Below are 19,567 nucleotides of genomic sequence, written 5' to 3' on the forward strand. Positions count from 1 at the left end.
TGTTGAGACTCCAACATTATTTAAGAATTTGCCTGTTTTAACCCCCATAAAGAACTTGTCTAGTGAAAGACTTTTGTTGATTAATTTCAAAACAGGAAATAAAGAATGTTATTCCAAAATTTCAATTATAAATATGTGTCGTAAACAGTAAAGACGACCAAACAATCATTCTGTTTATATTTAAGGGAGTTAAATTTTCTTATAAAAGACCTTTAAACTCAAATCCTATCTTTGCTTTAGGAAAACATTATGAAATTTAACAGTATTGATATGTGAAGCTGCTCTCGGGTTTCTGAATGAAAATTAAATGGATTCATAAAGAAACAGGCGGTCCGAAATGAAAGACTAACGTTTAATCTTGATATATATTTACAGTATAAATTTTAAGAAGTGTTTCTGTAAATGAAATAACACTGCCATTCTCCGTCTGATATGATATAATGTTATTACTTGTGAAATCAAAATGTAAAGGGAAACAAAACAGAAAATCGGGGTTTTTTTTCAAAGAAAACTTTATTCTGCCATTTTTAAGATTTTGTCAGGTTGGTATACTAAAACATGTCCTTATTCATATTTTCCATTCCTAATATGGCATTATATTATATAGTCCTAAAGGTATTATGGATTCTCCCTTACAATTTTCTTGATTAGTCCTTATATCAAAAAGGACAAAATTATTGTTTAAATATAAGTTAAACATCATTTTAGCCTCGGGGACTTAGCGCAACACTTAAAAATTTTTAGAAATTAGATTAGATATTAAAAAATACATGCAAGTACTGTTTGAAAATGTAGCAAGACAATAAATAAAAATAGCTGAAGCATTTTGAGAGGTACTCTTTGTACAAAATGCATATTAAATGTTATTTATGACTTAACTTATTATTATTACCGCTTTAACCTTGGTTCCCTTGATTACTCTTTGTAAAATATATTGCAGTTGACTATCGACAAGACAAGCAATTATATGTATGCAGTCGTACCGAGAAAAAAACATGTCCCCTTCAACAATCAGTTTTATTTGTAAAGACATTTGTCCATTTAAGTACCGATCCATCTATAATTCAGACACTGTCAATGGAAGAGGTGATTCATGGTGCAGTATAACCTAACACACAAACAATGATTTATTTACTTCATACACCATCTTTTTACAGAACTATATCCTTTATACATACACATCTGTATTTTGGAGAAAACCGTATACTCATCTCAAACATTACTCTTGCAAAGTGCCAATTTCATGTACAATCTATACACTTTTTATCTCAATGTGAAATGACCAAAACATTTAGACATGCATGTGTTCCGTTTCACCATATCCGTTCTGTTTTATATTGAATCTGTTTCAAAATAAGAAGTTAAAATGAACTTTGGGTCTTCGAGTTCTTCGCATCCATGAAGCACTTTCTTATAAAGACAGCTACTTAATTACATTGGAGTACATGTATCATAACAAGACATACAAGTTCTGTTACAAAGTTTACATACAGGAATAAAATAGCAATTTGCGTCATTCAATCAATACATATCTACATAATAAAATTTAAACAAAATTAACAATTTTGCTAACAATCTATGAAACAACATACGTTAACAAAACAATTCTGATTCACAAATCTCGTTGATCCGACGAGAACAGATATTGGTTCTCTCCATTGGATAAAATATGTGCACGTGATAAACGATATATGACATATCAATATGTGAACACTGTAAACATACAATCAAACGAAGCGTTGTAATTTGGACCCTGAATAGAGAAATCCGAGTATTCATGATATGACTAACTTTAGCTAGCAACCATTTAGCAGGTTGATATACAAATTGATAAAAAAATATACTGAAAATGAATATAAGATTATTTTCGGATTTTGAAAACAAAACATAAAACTCGTGGTAAAAAAAAACATTATTCAATAACGTCAAGCATATGTACATATTTTCAATTTATCACAGATATCGTTTGTCATGGATTAGTTTGGCAGTCAATAACAGCAAGTATTTTCGACATTGTTTATTTAGCTTCTTTGTGGGGTGAACAATTCTTATTCTTTGTTACTAAAAAATCAATTATGCTACCGTTTTTAGTCGAACGAAAAAAAACGATAAGTTGAAATTGCGTCCATTTCTTCTACAACTACTGTAAGTCTGTTAATTTCTATTTAAACAAATGGGAAGAATTTGACCCATGAGTGAGTTTTATTTCTTGCTCTCTAATTGTATTGGGAAAAATAGAGGTTTATGATTTTTATGATTGCTTTGACAGAAGAAAAAAATCAGTTTCGATTTTTACATTTTATTAATTACCTTTCAATTATATATTTTTAAAACAAGAATGTTTAATACGAATTAGGTTTAAATTGTTGGGGGAATGAAGTTTTTCTAGGGTTGCCCTATCGATAACGACAAAATTCTTGTAGAAGTTGGACGATTTGTCTGTTGGCCGAGTGATTCCATGTTCAGATACGACACTAGCTCACTAACTCAAAATTTCGCTTTGTTTTTCTCATTCGGAGCTATTCGGTCATTTTGCCTGTGCCCAATCAGTAATCCCGGAAAGTTCCCATGGGTACAATTTCCTGTCAGACTGAAAACTGACTCTCAGTTGTTCTAATATAATACCTTAAATTCATGTTAAGGGGACTTCATCATTTATTTAGTCCACACATAACCTACACTTCGCCTAAATTGTTCGACTGAAAAGTATCTATGTACAATAACAACGACAACAACGTATAATCGCGTATTAAAATCTTTTTTCGGTAACATGTATCATTTGTAAACGGTACGTTATTGTAGTATAAGCAGCAGCGCAAACAACATATGATTCGTCCTGCCCTCTTGATTTGATGTCCTTTTTATAATTGTAAACTTCATTCCACTAGGGCTCCTCTTTTAACAGTAAATTATTTAACTTAATATCATCCCACGGCACATGTACGTGTAGGAGACAGACGGACAGTTGTATACCATAGTATGTCTATCTTAAGAAAGGCCTTATAAAAGCTATTAATTAAAATATTTTGAATACTCAGATCTCTCCAATAATGTCCTAGACATTGCAACTAATTTTAATATCAATAAATAAAAATCGCCAGTGCTGGACAACAGTTTCAATTTCATAGTATTACGTAAGTTTCGACATCACCGCTCAATTAAATGAGTCCCACTTTACGTCTAACGAAGACAATTTTGTTGAGTGACATTTTCTGTCCCTTGTGTGCTTCTAATCTGTGTTCATGTAATGGTGAACACATCAAACGATGGTGTGTGCGCGCTCCTCTACCAATATTCTACTTCCGTCACGAGCAGACCTGTGTTACGTATTTACAGCCACAAGGTTATTTGATGTTGGTGGAGAGGACGAGGGAGTGTGGTTTGCAGATCGTTGTTCAGAATTTTTGTTTGTATCAGTTGGCGAGACTTTCGCATCTGCTTTGCCATTTTCAACATGGCCGCTGTTCGGTAGTACTGAATAAACAAATATGAAAACGTTATTTTTTTTTCAAACGAAATGCAGATAAATAAACATCACACTATTATGTGTGGTCGATATTAAAATTAACACTATTGCTGTTTGCTTATTAAAAGGTAAGCTTTGTTTCGTTACTTAGTGCATATTTTTGAGTTTGTTTTTGTTTTCTTTCGTTTTGTTTTTTGGGTTTTTTGGGGGGGTTTTGTTTTTTTTTTTTTTTTTTTTTTTTTTTTTTTTTTTTTTTTTTTTTGGTTCTGTTTTGTTTTATTTGTTGTTTTGTTTTATATATAATTATATAATAAAAATATTGATTTAAATTCACATGACTTTTTTTTTCAATCTGAGAATGCATTATGCATGATGTACATTGCTTTGAAAAGTTGACATAAAAACGCGTTATAGTTTGTAATCAATGTTTGTTTGATTTAATGTTCTTTCAAAGTTTTTTTTTTTCAAATTACAGATGAATTTACGTCACTCACATTTAGTATCTCTATTCCGTGGCATCGGTGGTGAATTTGTCACAGCATTCGGATGTGAAGTTGGTGGAGCGGTAGAATTAGGAGCTAGTCCTGTGGCCTTAGGAGCCATGATTAGGCTTGATAAAGCTGTTGCACTCCCCTGTGTGTCTGAATAAAAGTACGAGTATGTAATAATTTTAAGCATCATTTTTCTTTACTCGAACTTACTTGAACAATGACAGTAAAACATAACAAATACATTAAAACCAAGAACAAGAATATTACAAACGTTTCGTCCACTCATTTAGTATCGTGTGCGCCAGAGGACACTATAAAAATCGCCATCCTTAAAAACCATAATCGATGTTCTCTATGATTTTTTTTCAGATTTTAAAATATTGTTTTACCTTTTTAAACAGAGTTATCTTTCTTAGTCTAAAAATATAAATGTTTGCCGTTTGTAATGAATAAGAAAAAATCATATCTAGCAGGTATTGACGACATGTACTATGTAAAATGATTTAAAGGAGCGTGCATTTAGACATTGCTTTCATGAAGTATTTTTCATTAATATAAAATAGCTGAAAATAATCTAAATAAAACCAGCTAATCATTTCATGACACAATATAATATATACCTGTAGTTACTTTAATCTTACATATATACAGCAACTGATGTAGAGAACCAATTACGATACAATGTGCTCAAGGTTGCGAAACTGAGTAAGTGAAGATTATGAAAAGCTAGGAAATTGAAAGCAGCAGAAAACATCAAATAGACACGGATAAGGTAAGGAAAAGAACAAAGATGGTACAAGCACTTAGGTGTATACACGTATATTTAGGCACAAGGTGAGTCTAAAACGTTAACACTAAATCTACTTCTGGATTGTCGGTGTTTCAATCAAAGCGAACCACTTGGTTCAACTGGAACAAACTGCATAATGGAAAGCACATTGAGATTTTGAAGTTACATGTGAACTATAACATTGTCGCATTATGAAATATGTAGTTGACCTTGAAAGTTTTCAATCCATTTTGCAATCATACAAAAAGAAATCGACAACATAAAACAATCAATCCTACAAAGAACATCACATTCTAATCCTCGTGTATTAGGCATTACAGTGTATGTTTATCACCTTTAGATCTTCTCATACCTAGTCATTTCTAAATATGATGTCTGTGTTGTCATCACATGATAAGCTGGTTTTCTGATAAAATATTTGTGTTGTCATCACATGTTAAGCTGGTTTTCTGATAAAATATTTGTGTTGTCATCACATGTTAAGCTGGTTTTCTGATAATTTGGACTGTGTGGTAACATATTACTTCAAAATTGAAGTCGACCAAGCATCAATGTTGCCTTTCAATCGTAATCATTTTTGGTTTTTTTTGTAAAGTAACAGTTTGTAGAAAATGCTGACTATTACTTAAAAATCCTTTCACAAAACAAAAACAAACACGAAATCGGATTGGTAGAACGATTGTAAAGTTACAAATTCGTGTACTTTGTGATATATATCAATTCTGAATTGTTCTTGCAAAGTTTTAAGACGACTGGATAATTCAACTTGAATGAAGATGATATAAAACACTGCGCCATATTACATGGCATAATGATACTCATCAAACAAGAGAGTACAAATTACATGAACAAAAACAAATACATGGTGTCCCTTTTGATTTTTAAAAGGAAAAATTTAAAGTAAAAAAATTTAGGTATACTTTAAAAAAAAATATATACCCTTTACGGTAGTTCTCACAGTGTGTTGAAATAAATGTTTGTGGTGTTATTTTTGTGGTGTAAGATAATCCAATTTTGCTGCTATTTAGTTCGGTGGCTAACGCGCTGGCAGAGATGAATACAGTTATAAAGAGACCTATTCGCTGATATTAATTATCGCGGTTTTTCTTGCTTGCAAACTTTGCAAAAAAAAGTCTCTTGCAAAATGTTGGCTACATAATAAATGACTGTATGATAAAGTAAAACCATTGCTTAAAATTGTAAAAATCCTGTAAATAGCTACGGCCATATGCGAAGCAGAAATTGGCAAATTCGGAAAGTTGACAGTTCTTACATCGTTGAGAATTTATATAAATATAAATATATGATGAACTTTTGATGGTTATCAAAGGGGAATGATAAATTTATAATCGCAAATGTACACCGTTTGAACGACTGTTGTATTTGATATTTGTTTTGATTTTTCTGTTAGTTTTTTTGTTTTGTTTTATTTTTGTTTTTGTTTCTTTGTTTTTTGTTTTTTCATAGTTGCATTTAACAGGGTTTGTTCCCCTTTTGTCAATTATCTCCTCATCACCAAAATATTTCCTGGGAATAATTTGTTAGCATTTCTTTTTAATTTGGTTCAATCAAATCTTAGAAATACATTATGTTTTGTTAAGAATAATTCTAAATGTAAGGAAAACAATAAATTCCATTAAATGGTCCCTATATGATACATGCTATAATGAAAGAAAATTACTGAAAGACGGCGGTAAATCTGTTTTCTGAAAAATCCAGAATACTAATATATACGTTCTAGGGTTTAACGTGCTATAATATAAATGATCAAGTAGCAGCCACTTGCGTTTGTTATATGTTAATACCAAATCGTTGTATGCGTACATGATGCGTACAAGATACGGATTTGTATACAAAATCACTTCCATTGCTCAAGAAGCTCACATCTGCACATTTGGAAGTAACAAAATAACTGGTAATAATCCTGGGAATAGAATAAAGCATGCTAAAGATTACAAGCAAGCAATATACATGAAATGCGGTTACGTAAAATGCATGCCACACTTACAATGGAGGATAGCATTAAGATCAAACATGAAGTTTAAAGCAAGCACAGGGGAGGTAAGCCAAAGCCTGGTAAAGGAATAAAGTAGTAAAGCGTGGAAAAAGAAAATTTTACCAAAAATCAAAGTCAACAGGAAGCGAAAAGTTTACATATAATGTCTTGTTCTGTTTCGGAATAACCTGAATACTAACCGGACGCTTTAATTTCAGTTACTTTTAGTGGTGTACCGGGATTGGAGCTTATTTCCACAAGTCTAGGTGGAGACTTTTCAAGATTGGATTGCGGTCGGGACCGAGGTAGGGAGTCCTCTTTATCAGTGTGATTAAGCATCAACATCGGAATACTCTCTTCTCCATTCCGGCCTAGAGCAGAACATTAGAACAGCAATATTAACAAGCCATGCACATGGAGTAGATTTCTAATGAGATTTAGAATGAAACTAAAACAAATAAGAGGCAAAAATCCTCATTTCTGCATGAATGAAATTCTAGATTATTTATACTTTCTACATTCAAGTGGAAAACTATTAAAACGTATAGCTTTGTTCGCCATTTTATCCCAAGTAATCTACTCCATGATTACATTAATACATTTGTTAAGTATTAGTGAAACACACAACTAAAGCACCTATGTGATTAGATGAATGATAGTTAATACAAACAAGTAGATCATTAATATAACAAATACGTTGAACCATTATCTCGTGTCAGAATAAGGGTATTTAGCCAGGGATCTGGATATAGCGCAATACTGGTTTAAACAATCAAAACCTCAAACATTTTGTGGTTCATTTAGTAGTTGTTTCCACAATAAGCCAAAGCAGATTACTTAATTCCTTAAACAGTGTATTAGATAGTATTATCTCAAATGACATTAAATTACTACATTACTACTGAAACACTACTGAAATCAAAATGTTACCAAGATGAATTTATAAAAAAGCAACAATCAAGATTCTAAAAATATAAGGTTTTAAATAGTTTCCGTTTCTGCCATATAATTACAAAGACTTGTAAAGTTTAGTCTACATCTGTCATGCAATAGCTGACAAGGAAGAGTTTATGATCGATATAAAATTCACCCAAAGCACTTAGAGCTAATGGTTGCCCATAATTATTCGTGAAATAATGAAATAATTCTTAAAATCGGATATCCGCCAATATTGATATCACTTGCTAATTAATGTAATAAATATATTATTATCATGAAAAACGAACATGTTCCCATTGGCAACGGTCCGAGATCAATACATAACTTCATTTGATATATTGGCATGAAACCGATGATTTTAATTGAAATTCTAAGCATCAGGAATAAGTCCTGTAGATAAATGATGTTAATCTCAGTTTCACAAATGCTTAGGATATTGAGATGGTGACGTCATCATACGGTAAATAATATGTATGACCTGGTATTTTGGTATTTTTTTATCGAACTATGTTACAATGAAACAAATGTTAAAATATTTATCATGATGCCTACAATATTATTTTCATGATTTCAAAATTTGCAACAAAATGACCATTTTGAATTGAAATTGAAATTTTACACAGGAAATGCAAAAGCATATTCCGAAATTAAAAATAATATAACAAACGTAAATTCAGATTCCAGAAAAAAAAGAAAATGATGGAACACACAGATAAGGCAGACAAAGTAAATCCTTATTTAACAAGAAAGGTGACTATTTTGTCTTATTGTGTTTGTTGTGTCTTGTTTCTGTTTTGGTCATGATAAACATAAATGAAGTAAAATAGAAAAAAAAACACTAGAAAAAACTAAGCAGCATAGCTCATGAAGGATATACTACACTCCACACCCAAAGTAACCAAATATTTAACAGAGGGTTAATCTTGCTTCAGTCTGAGATTGAAGCCTCTGATATGGCAATTTTTTTTTAGAAATTTCTTTCGAAATATAAAGTGGTTGTGATAAATAGTTGTAGGTAAAACGCAACAAAACCGTTGTGGACAGACAGACAGACGGATACCATGATCATTATAAAACTCACAAAAGATAGATGGGTATAACAAATCGACAACGTAAGCTATTGTGGTATTTGCATATAACAAATGTCAATAATTTTGTCTACACTGACAACTGCAATATTTATCAATTGTTTGGCCATGTGGTCAAGTGTTGAACATGTATAACTCAGGAATATGGCTAAATACATATTTATGAATATATAATGAACCAATTTATAAGCACTTCAAAAATAAATTTAATGAAATTTGTAAAATAATTGATCATTCCTAAGATTAATTTAAAAAAACAAACTTTATTTCGCCTCAGAACCAATGTTAAGTGTATAATAGTAGAAAAGGGGACCCTTTTCGAGAAAAATATCGTAGTTTAAGGAGAAAGACCTCAGGGAAATCAGTCTTGAAATCAAAAATATGTTTGTATTATATTAAATTGCACCAAAGCCTTTCAAACTTTCCTTTCAAACAGAATGAGATAAGTCTGAGTTACTTTGATGCTTACATGAGATTGATGTAAAATGGTAAATACAAACGTTCCAATGTATTGTAAGAGATATGTCCCTTACCCTAGGTCTACCTCCTTAAAACAATATAATATCAACAATTTGTGCGTTCTTGACATCAATATTCAATGCTTTCTTTCAATATGCTGAGTACATGTATAACCTTTGTCATTAAAGGAATTACAGTATTGATATTAGATATTGATATTGTGCAAATGCGTGAATAAATTTGGAAGACTTTGTGGTAGAAGGTGTGAGGTGTGTGTGTTTTGTGTAAGTAATCATAAATCAAATCCTACAGTTAAAAAATGTGGTCAAGTTATCTCCTTTATCTCTCCAGTCCATGAAAATTGTATCTGTTCGTATATAAACAATATAAACAGCTTAATAAAACATCTGATGTTTTACAATGTAATTTACACAAAATGATGTTTCACTAAAAACAAAACAATATTAGATAAAGATTCAGTTATCTTCATTTATTGTCTTATTCAAATATCACTTCTTAGAGAGATAAATAATTTTCTAAGCAATCTTAATCAATTAAATGCCTCTATTTAGTGCTAATTTGTCAACGGGATGTAATCTTATTTATAATCTATTTAATGAAAACTTCAAGTGAATCTTCATCATTGGTTCGGTTACAATGTAATACATAGTTGCGCACATGTGAAAATTCGTAGATAAGGGAGGATTCGAACGGTAATCCATTATAGAATCAAACACGCCAAACAGTTCCTATTAAATACAAAGAGTCTTGAATGTCAAATCAGTATAAGCTTTGAATTCCAGGTCTCGATTTCACAAAAAAGTCGTAAGTGTAAAGTTGATCGTAAGTCATGACGTCATAAACTAAAATAGCATAGTGACGTCATGATTTACGATCGATTTCACACTTACGACTTTAAGCCTCTAATATGTCACTAGTGCTCTAATGTCTTTATTTACAAACGATAAAACATAAAATACATTTGTAAGTGCGAAACTTTCATCTTTGATCTAGTCTTGCAAGTCTCTCAGAAGCCATTTTCTTATATTATCTCATTAAATTCATTTGCAATGTCCAAAATTATTAATTGAAAGATCAAATTGATGTACGAGAACATTGTTCATTTTTATATAGTTTCCTCGAACCAATGATGACTTCAACAACTTTATTATTGCAAATACAAGTCTGTGACAACTTTATAGTTAGTTCTTAGGGACTTGATAAAAAAAAAGGCAAATCAATGGATAAAAAATCAAAATGAAATAAAAAGTTGAAATATTCCAATAAAAAATGTAAAACAAAAGTTAAAAACTACAAACTACGTAGCAACGATATGCGAAATATGAGAAAAGAGATAAACAAGAATCATCAACCTAAATTTAACTAATTAAGAATGGATGCGAGGTTAAGAACATTTACAATGTCTACTGAAGCAAAGCTTTTGTGAATGGATAATACGCGAAACATACGTTCATGGAAAAAAATGCAATTGTTTATCATGATTATCATTTTTCAACAAATACTTATTCATTTTAAACATTGAAATATGTGTTGACATCAGAATTCTTGAGAACAGCATTTTCATATTGTATACAATAAACAATATTGTCTGCTTAGCTTGCTCTTTTGCATTTTATAAATGTTAAATGTAAAATCATTTTACATAATCTTTCGATTTTAATTTATTCATAATCATGTGGTCTTGCATGTCGTTCTGCTACAACAGTCACGCACGATACTAAACTTTGTTCGCATTGTTCGAAAATAAAGACAGAGTATAAATAATATTCAACGTAAGACAAACTACAAAATATATCCTAATACAGGCCCGAGTAAGATCCCAAAATTAAGTAATATATTATCAGTTTACCTGGGAAGCTAACTTGCATACCTTTTTTATGGTATATTAAAAGCGATTGTTACCACGTTCAATAAAACTCTTAATTATACACAAAGTGTTTACATAACCTTCTGGGTAGAACTTCGACCAAACGTTCATATGATTTGAATAAGGTTATGATCTAATTGTCCAATATCAAAACGCCTATAGTTTTTGTTAGAGATGGAGGATTAGGATTTACTAACTTTGTGAAGAAAATAATAAAAATCTATAAACAATTTAAGTAGCACTCCAGCAATGAATCAAGCAAAATGTTATTCATGGGTAAAGAACCTACATATTTGTATTTTTGATATTTTGTTCTAATTGCCATAGTAAACAGAAATTAACATTCAGTATTATATATAACCCATTTTCTTAGGAGATATAATGCACTGTAGATTTCAAAATTAAAGGATACAAGTCTGTAAATGAAACTCAAATACAATAAAATCTATTGGATTTTTAATGTTGATTATCTTCTAAGAGGCAGATTTGAATGAATAATTACACATTCCATAGTATAGACCCATAAAACAACTTGATTACAAAAATAAAAATAAGTAGTCTTTTTTTTTAGTATATCCCATTTTTCAGATTTTGCATGATTCTTACAAGACGGCTACTTAACACGTCTTTTATATAGCTACCTAGAAAGTTACCGAGATCGTATAGAGTTGAATTGAAAGTGGTGACACACTGTTTCAATTAGCCATTGCAAGTATAAAACATTGAATTGTCTCTTTTGTTGCAGGTTTATTAACAGACGTAGATATCCAAATGAATTTATAAATATTTCATTCTGTTTACCATTGAATGACAAAACCAGAATTAAATCTTCCATCATGTTTTAATACATTCCTGCATAAATAGCTTTATCGGTAGGTCAGATTGCATCGGCCATGAAATAAATATCGTTTCAAAAGACATATATAAGGTACCAGTATCGTATTGCATATCCCTGAGCGGGTGTACGTCAAAACATGGATGCCATAAAAATATAGTGCATTTTCTTTTTGCCTCTCTACAAACTAATGTTTTGTCAAAAGACATGAACAATGACTTAAAAAATAGAGCAAACATCACACTGTAAGATGAAGAACTTTTTTAAAAGAAAATCTAACATAATATCATAAAAATGTTCCACTGAAAAGGTTGGTTTGGTGAGTGCAAAACGAAAGTGAAAGTAGGGAAAATGGCTATTTATAGTTCAAGACTACTTTTCTGTCCAATCTTCGTGGACTCACCCTATTTTCTTTGCGGGAAATTATTTTTTCACATGTCCTTAGAAATGCTACATAAGTGAAAGTTTTATTGAATCAATTTACATATTTTTTAAAAAAATCCTAAAAATATGCACTTCACTATAGAAGTCTATGGGAAAATTAATACGATACTGAGACCATAACAATGAAAATAAATCAATGAATTACTTCCCTTTGACCGCGAAAATAAATCAATGACTTATTTTCCTTTGACCGTGAAAGACCATTTATCAAAATGAAAATAGTTAGCTTCCCGTCAATGACTGCTTAGGCGTATTCACATGTTAGTTAGACTTGTATATGCTTCGGTGGAAAGAATCAAACAGATGCAACGTCACCCTGCAAGCTATATTTCAGTTCATTGATACTTTACCGACTATTTGTCCGAATGGGTAAGCACCATAAAAACCTGTATTGAATAAAATACTAATAAATAAACAGAAGTATTGATCGCGTCTCAAGGGCGAGGGTAGTGTCATATATAAAATACTGCTTTGTTGTATTCATCTTAACTTACGCCTGTCGCTAGTGATTTATTGGTAATTGATGTATGTTAGAAGCATTATGTGTTAGCAACACATTCTACTAATAGAAACATTTTTAACATCTAGAATATATATATAACACTTTTCTAAGATGCAGAAAACAACATCAAATTCACGATACTTTTTACATTGCAACAACTTAAAACGTGTGAAATAAAATCAATTGAATATTTATCATTTACAAAAATGACTCATTACATCAGAGCAAAAACTGCAAAGTCCGGTTGTATAATGATTGTTAGGGTTGATGTCACTTCAAAGTTTAGAGAAAAATAAAAATAAATGTGTATGTATATATATATATACAACCAGACCTTGCAAATTAATTGAGGTTTCTAAATGATTTTTGTTTACATAAAATGAAGCTGACATTTATAATTACAAAGTACATAACAAGCATGCAAATAAATAGGTAATAGCTAAAGCAAGCGATAAGGTCAAAATGGACAATGTCAGAACATTACAATCTAAAATAAATGATTTGATGGCAACGCAAAATAAAAATGTATTTCATATAAGTCTTAAATACGCTGTTTTTTTTTTTTAAACGTGCGTCAATTCTTCATTTGTCCAAATTGTCCTAAAAATTAACATAATATGAAATTGACGTTTAAATTTTATCTTCACCAGATGCGTAAATGAACATTACAATATGTTACATAATGAATTGTATAATGAATAATACGTCAATTTCATACTTGTCCAATTTGATAATTTGTATTATATATTGTAGTTTATCCTAGTAAGCATATACTAAAGACGAGGATTTGTCAGTGACGTCAAGCAAAAGTGATTATATGAACCAATGACTAACATTTATGTCTTTAAAAAAGAATGATCTATTAAAATTTGTCTGATGTTAATTATTTTGGACACAAATGTAAAGAGCGTAAATTTAAACTACTATAAAAAAAATATTTCTAATCATGGTGACGGCAGTTCACAGATGTAATTGCATTATCATGGGAATCAAGGTATGACACTTTACCAACTTTACGGAAGTGGCACGGTTAACTTAATCGTGCGCATGCTGAGATCTTTCACACCACCCCCCCCCCACCCCCCCCCCCCCCACAAAAAAGATGAACGAGATTTCCAATATGTTTTATATATTAATTTCTTTAGTCCTTTTTATTCAACAATATTTCATAACTTCTGATTAGTTATCATTGCTTTGTTTGACTGTAGATAGCACCTATCACACGGAGCATTCTATTCTGTCATCTTGCAAAATCACACAGAAATATATATTTTGTAATAACTATTAGTGTATGAAATGATGTAAAAATAATATGTTTAAATAAATTTAAAATATATATTGACATTAAAATTAGAATGGTAAAATCATAAACATTATTTTTAAAAATTACTTCAATCAAAGGGAGATGTTTGACAGGAACATTATTTTAAAGGAAGCATAATTGGCGGGAAAATGCTGTATTTATATTACAGGAAGGAGTTCGGTGACCCCTACATTTCTTTCTTTTTTTTTGGAAAAATGAAAAAGTGTTAGTTACAAATGTAAGTATTCTTTACAAAAAGTAATAACAAAATTTAGCAACTAGGCTTTTTAGTAGTTTATGACATTTTTTATATTAAAATTATAAAATATGTTCATTCAAGGTCATCTTTGATAAAATCTACGAATATGTTACTACTATACTCGGCGTCACATAAATAAGATACTGTTAAAGTTTGAATAAAAATATTGTCTACGACTTTATTGACACCTACCGTCGTTTAAATTGTCTTAAATGACATGCTCATTCGTTTAGACAAACGGCTTCTCCCTAAACATTGAATCGTTAAATTCCGGTGAGATTTTAATTCTCGGTCCCAATATTTACATTATCAAAAGTCGGCCATGTTTACAGTGATCGGGTTGCTTGGAGATGTTGTTTACGTTTAAATGGTTTGTCCAAAAACCGAAGAACCCAGAATGCACTTCGCCGCTAATTCGGATATCTCGGATTTATTCTACACAAACATTGCACAACACCGAGGAGTTGATTAAGCAGACGATTGTCACCGGAGTTCGACGGGAACTTGCGAATTTCTTTTCTAAACAAATCGTCCCGTAGAAACCAACATGGCGGATATTAGTATAGGATTTTCTCGTAAGGATTTGTTACGCACGATTTCAGACAATGAACGATCACGTCATGCATATATGCGAACTATCTTCAGATTAAATAAAAGAGAGACAACTCTAGCGGTAAGTCCCGACAATTTAAAAAATAGAGCTTCAAATCAAAAATGTGCTGTATGTGACTTCGAGTATAGAAATAATCGATAAGATACACCATAGGCTATGAATAGGTCTAGCTTGCAATTTAACTTGTATCAGTTTGTTGTAGTATCAAATATCAACTAATCAGAAATTAACATAGGCTTCTGGAACAGGGTTATGTTGCTACAAGATTGAAGTCATCACTACAGAAGTTTTATGGTCGTCGTCATGAACTCGTGGATCGTTATGGTGTATTCATCAGCACCATAAAAACTGATTTATTCAACGGGACATGGTTTTCCTTTCCTTGTTTGTCTACCCCGGACTTGACTTTTTATGAGCAACTCGGAGTGGTAAGAGTGGACGCTTACCCTACCGGTGCACCTGGTCCATGCTCCCAGTTTTTAGTGGAGTCCGAGTTGCTCATTTACTTTTGTTAGTTTGTATGTATGGTTTTAGTTACTTTATGTTCTTTGTTGTGTATGTCTGTTTTCCATGTCTGGTCGTTGTCCCTGGATTACATTCTTTTGATTACCGCTATAACCTTGATTCCCTTGATTACTCTTTTATATTCTGTACTTTCAGACGAATTCCTTTTTATAATCAAATATTTTCAAAATGTTCAATTATAATTCTATTATACCATCATTTCAAATGAAAAGCCGTCTATTGATTGGTTGCTTTTAAATTTTGTTCTCAAAATGTTATAATTTCTTTAGTTAAAGATAGTTTTCAGAAGAATCATATTCAACTGACATATTATAACAGTACAAAACATGTTAAAATTAAATGAATGTTTCTCTTTAATTACATTTCAAAAAGACTAATCTATCACGTCTTTTCAAAAAAAAATTAAAAAGTTATTTCTCAAACATTGTGCACCTGTTACACAATACGCATAAACAAATTTGTTAATTTGGCTATAAACTTGAAAAATTCAATATGACATTCATTGTGTAAATTTGCCGTACTAAAACAAGAGGCTCCAAGGAGCCTGAATCGCTCATTTTTTTTTTCTTTGGCCTTTCAAAGGCAGTAACTCTAACAAGGAGTTGTCTGACAATTTTGACTCAAGAAGACTTTGGTAGGACTTGTCATAAGGATTTTTTCATCAACTGAAAGTTTCTTTCTCTCTTTAATAGTCTCCAAGATATTGACTGAAAACGGAAAATTCGTAAAAACATATTTTTCGCCTTTCAAGGGCAATAACTTTAACAAGGAGTTGTCCGACAACTTTGATCAAATGCAGACTTTTGTAGGCTTTATCATAAGTGTAATTTAAGCAATTAAAAATTTCTTTTATATCTTTCATAGTTTTCAAGATATTGACTGATAAAAAAAAGAAAACGTTATTTTTCATCTTTCGAGGAAATAACTCTTACAAGTCGTCCGATAACTTTTAACCCTTCCAGACTTTTTGTGGGCTTTATAGTATGGATCATTGTAGCAAATGAAAGGACTAACCTAAAAATAATGGCTTTGGAGATCTTTGAGAAAAACTTCTGACTGACCCCTTTATTCTATTTTTAGTAGCAGCGGTCATGTTTTTCGACGGATCAAAATTCTATGCAGAAAACGCGAAAGAAAGAACATCGTTTAGCCAGATCCGTTAATCTCAGTTTCCTTTATGTACATGGCGTACTATCGTTAAACAATCATAGTTTCGGGGATTTGATACATCGCATCTAACCCAAAGAGCTTGAGATGAAGGATACTACAGACACTGTGAAGTCAGCCTCATATCTTGACCTACACTTAGAAATTGATGATAAAGGAAAACATTGACCAAACTTTACGACAAACGTGATGACTTTTCGTTCAGAAATGTTAACTTTCCTTTCAACTGTGAACAAACCCTTCAGCACCTGCGTATGGAGCTTTCATATCACAACACAAACTTATGCCAGAGCTTGCCTAACTTAACAGACTTTTTGTATCGCGCTAGACTTCCTTCAATTAGGCTTCTGGAACAGGGTTATGTTGCTACAAGATTGAAGTCATCGCTACAGAGTTTTTGTTATGGTCATCATCATGAGGTCGTGGATCGTGCTGGTGTATCTATATGCACCAAGAAAACTAATTTGTTCAATGTATCGTAGTTTTCATTTCCTCTGTTGCCTACCCTGGACTTGATTTTTATAAGCTACTCGGCATGTATTTCTTAAGAAGCAGAGGACGATTGCTCTTTCAATCCAAATTTGAGTCCAATTGGTCAATTTATGTCAGAGGAGAAGATTTTTGAAAGAAAGAACATTAAAAAGAGCCAAAAATAGTTGATAAAAAAACCAATAACTCAAACATGGCTTAACGGGTGAAACGAAAATTTGACCACAGATATGTCTCATCATGTTGAACACTTTAATCCACGTAAAAATTTGACTAAAACTAACAGTTTTGGAGATATATAAGAAAAATTCTGTCTGACCTCTATGTTCTATTTTAGTAACGTTGGGAACATTCATACCAAGTTAGGTTTTAATTGGTCAGATGGTTAAAATAACAGAATATTTACAATCTCCACCATACTATTATATCAAGCACTTAACATTAAAATGACAATAGTCAAAGGTCACATTTAGAATTTTGACTTGACCATTTTTAATCGGCATTAACCGTTACGGTATTTCATTCATTGATTTGGTTGATTGATTAAGTACTTCTCCGTCTAAGAATCAGGCAAAATATGTATAAGGTGTGGCACATGAAGAAAAATACACAGACATTTCATTGCATAACCCAAGTATTTATACCTCACAACCTCAAGAAATTACTGTCAAAGTGGCTGAAAAATTTGCCTTTTTAAGATATTGATATGTCTAATTTAATTGAAATGCACTATGGAAAATGGCGGGAAAACTCTCCCGAACTTTTTCCTTATATAAGCAGCCAAAAAATATCTACGTCACCGATGTTTCAGGATAAATTCAAATAGCTGTTAAGTTGTTTTCTAGATGTATTGAATGCATTTGAGGCAAAAAGACCAAATTGAGAAATATGATGTACCACTAATTGCCTGATTCTTACACAGAATGGTACTTAAGTCTTGCATGTTTTTTTATCCTTCTATGAAAGAAGTCATATAACAAATCGGAACTAATAAAGGGACATAACAAACAAAATTGGTTCTGCGTATATTCTGCGGAATATTTGTAAATTTACCGAACAGTGTTCTGTTCTTCTCTCCCTCTATTGCTACATACTACTTTCTACTATTGTCGCATATACTTGACTTTTTCCTTTAAATATTTTTTTTACTTAAATAAAAAAAATATGCAATCATTTCACGATTAATTCATTATCAGTGTGAAATTGGCAGATGAGAACAGAATTTTATCAAAAAGCAGAATGGAATCGGAAATATCCAAGTACATGCGACACTACGATCACAATACCCATGCTTATAGGCAACATATTTAATGGAAATATATCTGGGTAAGGTTATGTGATTCGCATTTAGCCTAGCTAATGCGCATGCGTTACATATATGGTACACTTGACTTACTACGGAATGGAAACATTTCCTGAATTGCACCACCTTGTGCTAAATAAAGGGAGATAACAAATCAATCGATGAAAAAGGGAGGTAATACAATAACAATTAGTCATCCGGGTCATATACAAGCATTCATAAAAGATCTTAAGAAGTACCATTTCCAAATGTTACTATACTTTGCTCAAAAAAAAAGACCATGTATGAAATCGTTTCTAAATACCATGTCTTTGAAATTGTTTGGATCAAACCACTTCATCATAAAAAGAAAAAAAAAATCTGTATTACCACTTCTCCTTTAAAGGCAGTTCATAATGTAGAATTTCATAGGGTAGTCGTCGCAATAAACTCGTATTCTAAGTAAAACATGTTGAAAAATCACTTTGCTTAAAACAGAAACGATTTATATAAGAAAATATTTAGAGAATATCAAAACGATAAAGTAGGATACTAATAATTAACAATAACTTTAACGTTTTTATTGAGTGTGAGGTTTTGCTAAATAAACGTTTACAGTAGTAAAATTAACGTCACTAAATACTAATTGATTAAACAGGTTTAATCTTAACCTTTTTTTACTAATCAACAATTTGGAAATGGCACATATTTTTCTACTGTTGGTGCTAAAACACCAAGCTATATACAGACAACAAACTTGATATAATAAGAAAAAAGAAAACGTATCAAACAGACACTTATGCCCAGCTCGCAACTATTCAGTAAGCATCATAATTTAATAACATATTTCAGTTAGCACCATAATGAAAGAGCATACAGAGTTCATATTCCTAATAATTTAATCTATTTCTGTGTAATTAAAGCTTTGAGGTTATCTACTGATGCAAAGATCAAATTGTATCGCCTCAAACTATTTACAAACAAAAATCTAAAAATGTAAATATGTATTTATTGCAGCTTTTTAAAATGAA

At 31.3% G+C, this 19,567-nt stretch overlaps 1 protein-coding gene across 15 annotated transcripts in view; it reads right to left on the reverse strand.

The window, feature by feature from the left end:
* Positions 1 to 1,003: 1,003 nt before the first annotated feature.
* The window catches only part of LOC148598567 (potassium voltage-gated channel protein Shaw-like), a 71,618-nt gene continuing 53,054 nt past the window's right edge, over positions 1,004 to 19,567 (reverse strand). For 7 of the 15 annotated variants that reach the window (XM_088560876.1, XM_088560872.1, XM_088560874.1 and 4 more), the window contains exons 4-8: positions 18,651 to 18,689; positions 12,747 to 12,782; positions 6,944 to 7,114; positions 3,961 to 4,107; positions 1,004 to 3,474 (exon numbers count right to left, since the gene is read on the reverse strand). In XM_088560876.1, coding sequence (XP_088417002.1) covers positions 3,323 to 3,474; positions 3,961 to 4,107; positions 6,944 to 7,114; positions 12,747 to 12,782; positions 18,651 to 18,689 — 545 coding nt within the window. In that variant the 3' untranslated portion in view covers positions 1,004 to 3,322. The remainder of the gene's footprint in view (positions 3,475 to 3,960; positions 4,108 to 6,943; positions 7,115 to 12,746; positions 12,783 to 18,650; positions 18,690 to 19,567) is intronic. The other 8 variants (XM_088560886.1, XM_088560887.1, XM_088560880.1 and 5 more) reach the window with 7 other exon arrangements.

The sequence above is a fragment of the Perna viridis genome, chromosome 14 (assembly GCF_037379345.1).
Source record: "Perna viridis isolate PV_CMFRI_1.1 ecotype Kerala chromosome 14, ASM3737934v1, whole genome shotgun sequence".
Lineage (NCBI taxonomy): Eukaryota > Metazoa > Mollusca > Bivalvia > Mytilida > Mytilidae > Perna > Perna viridis.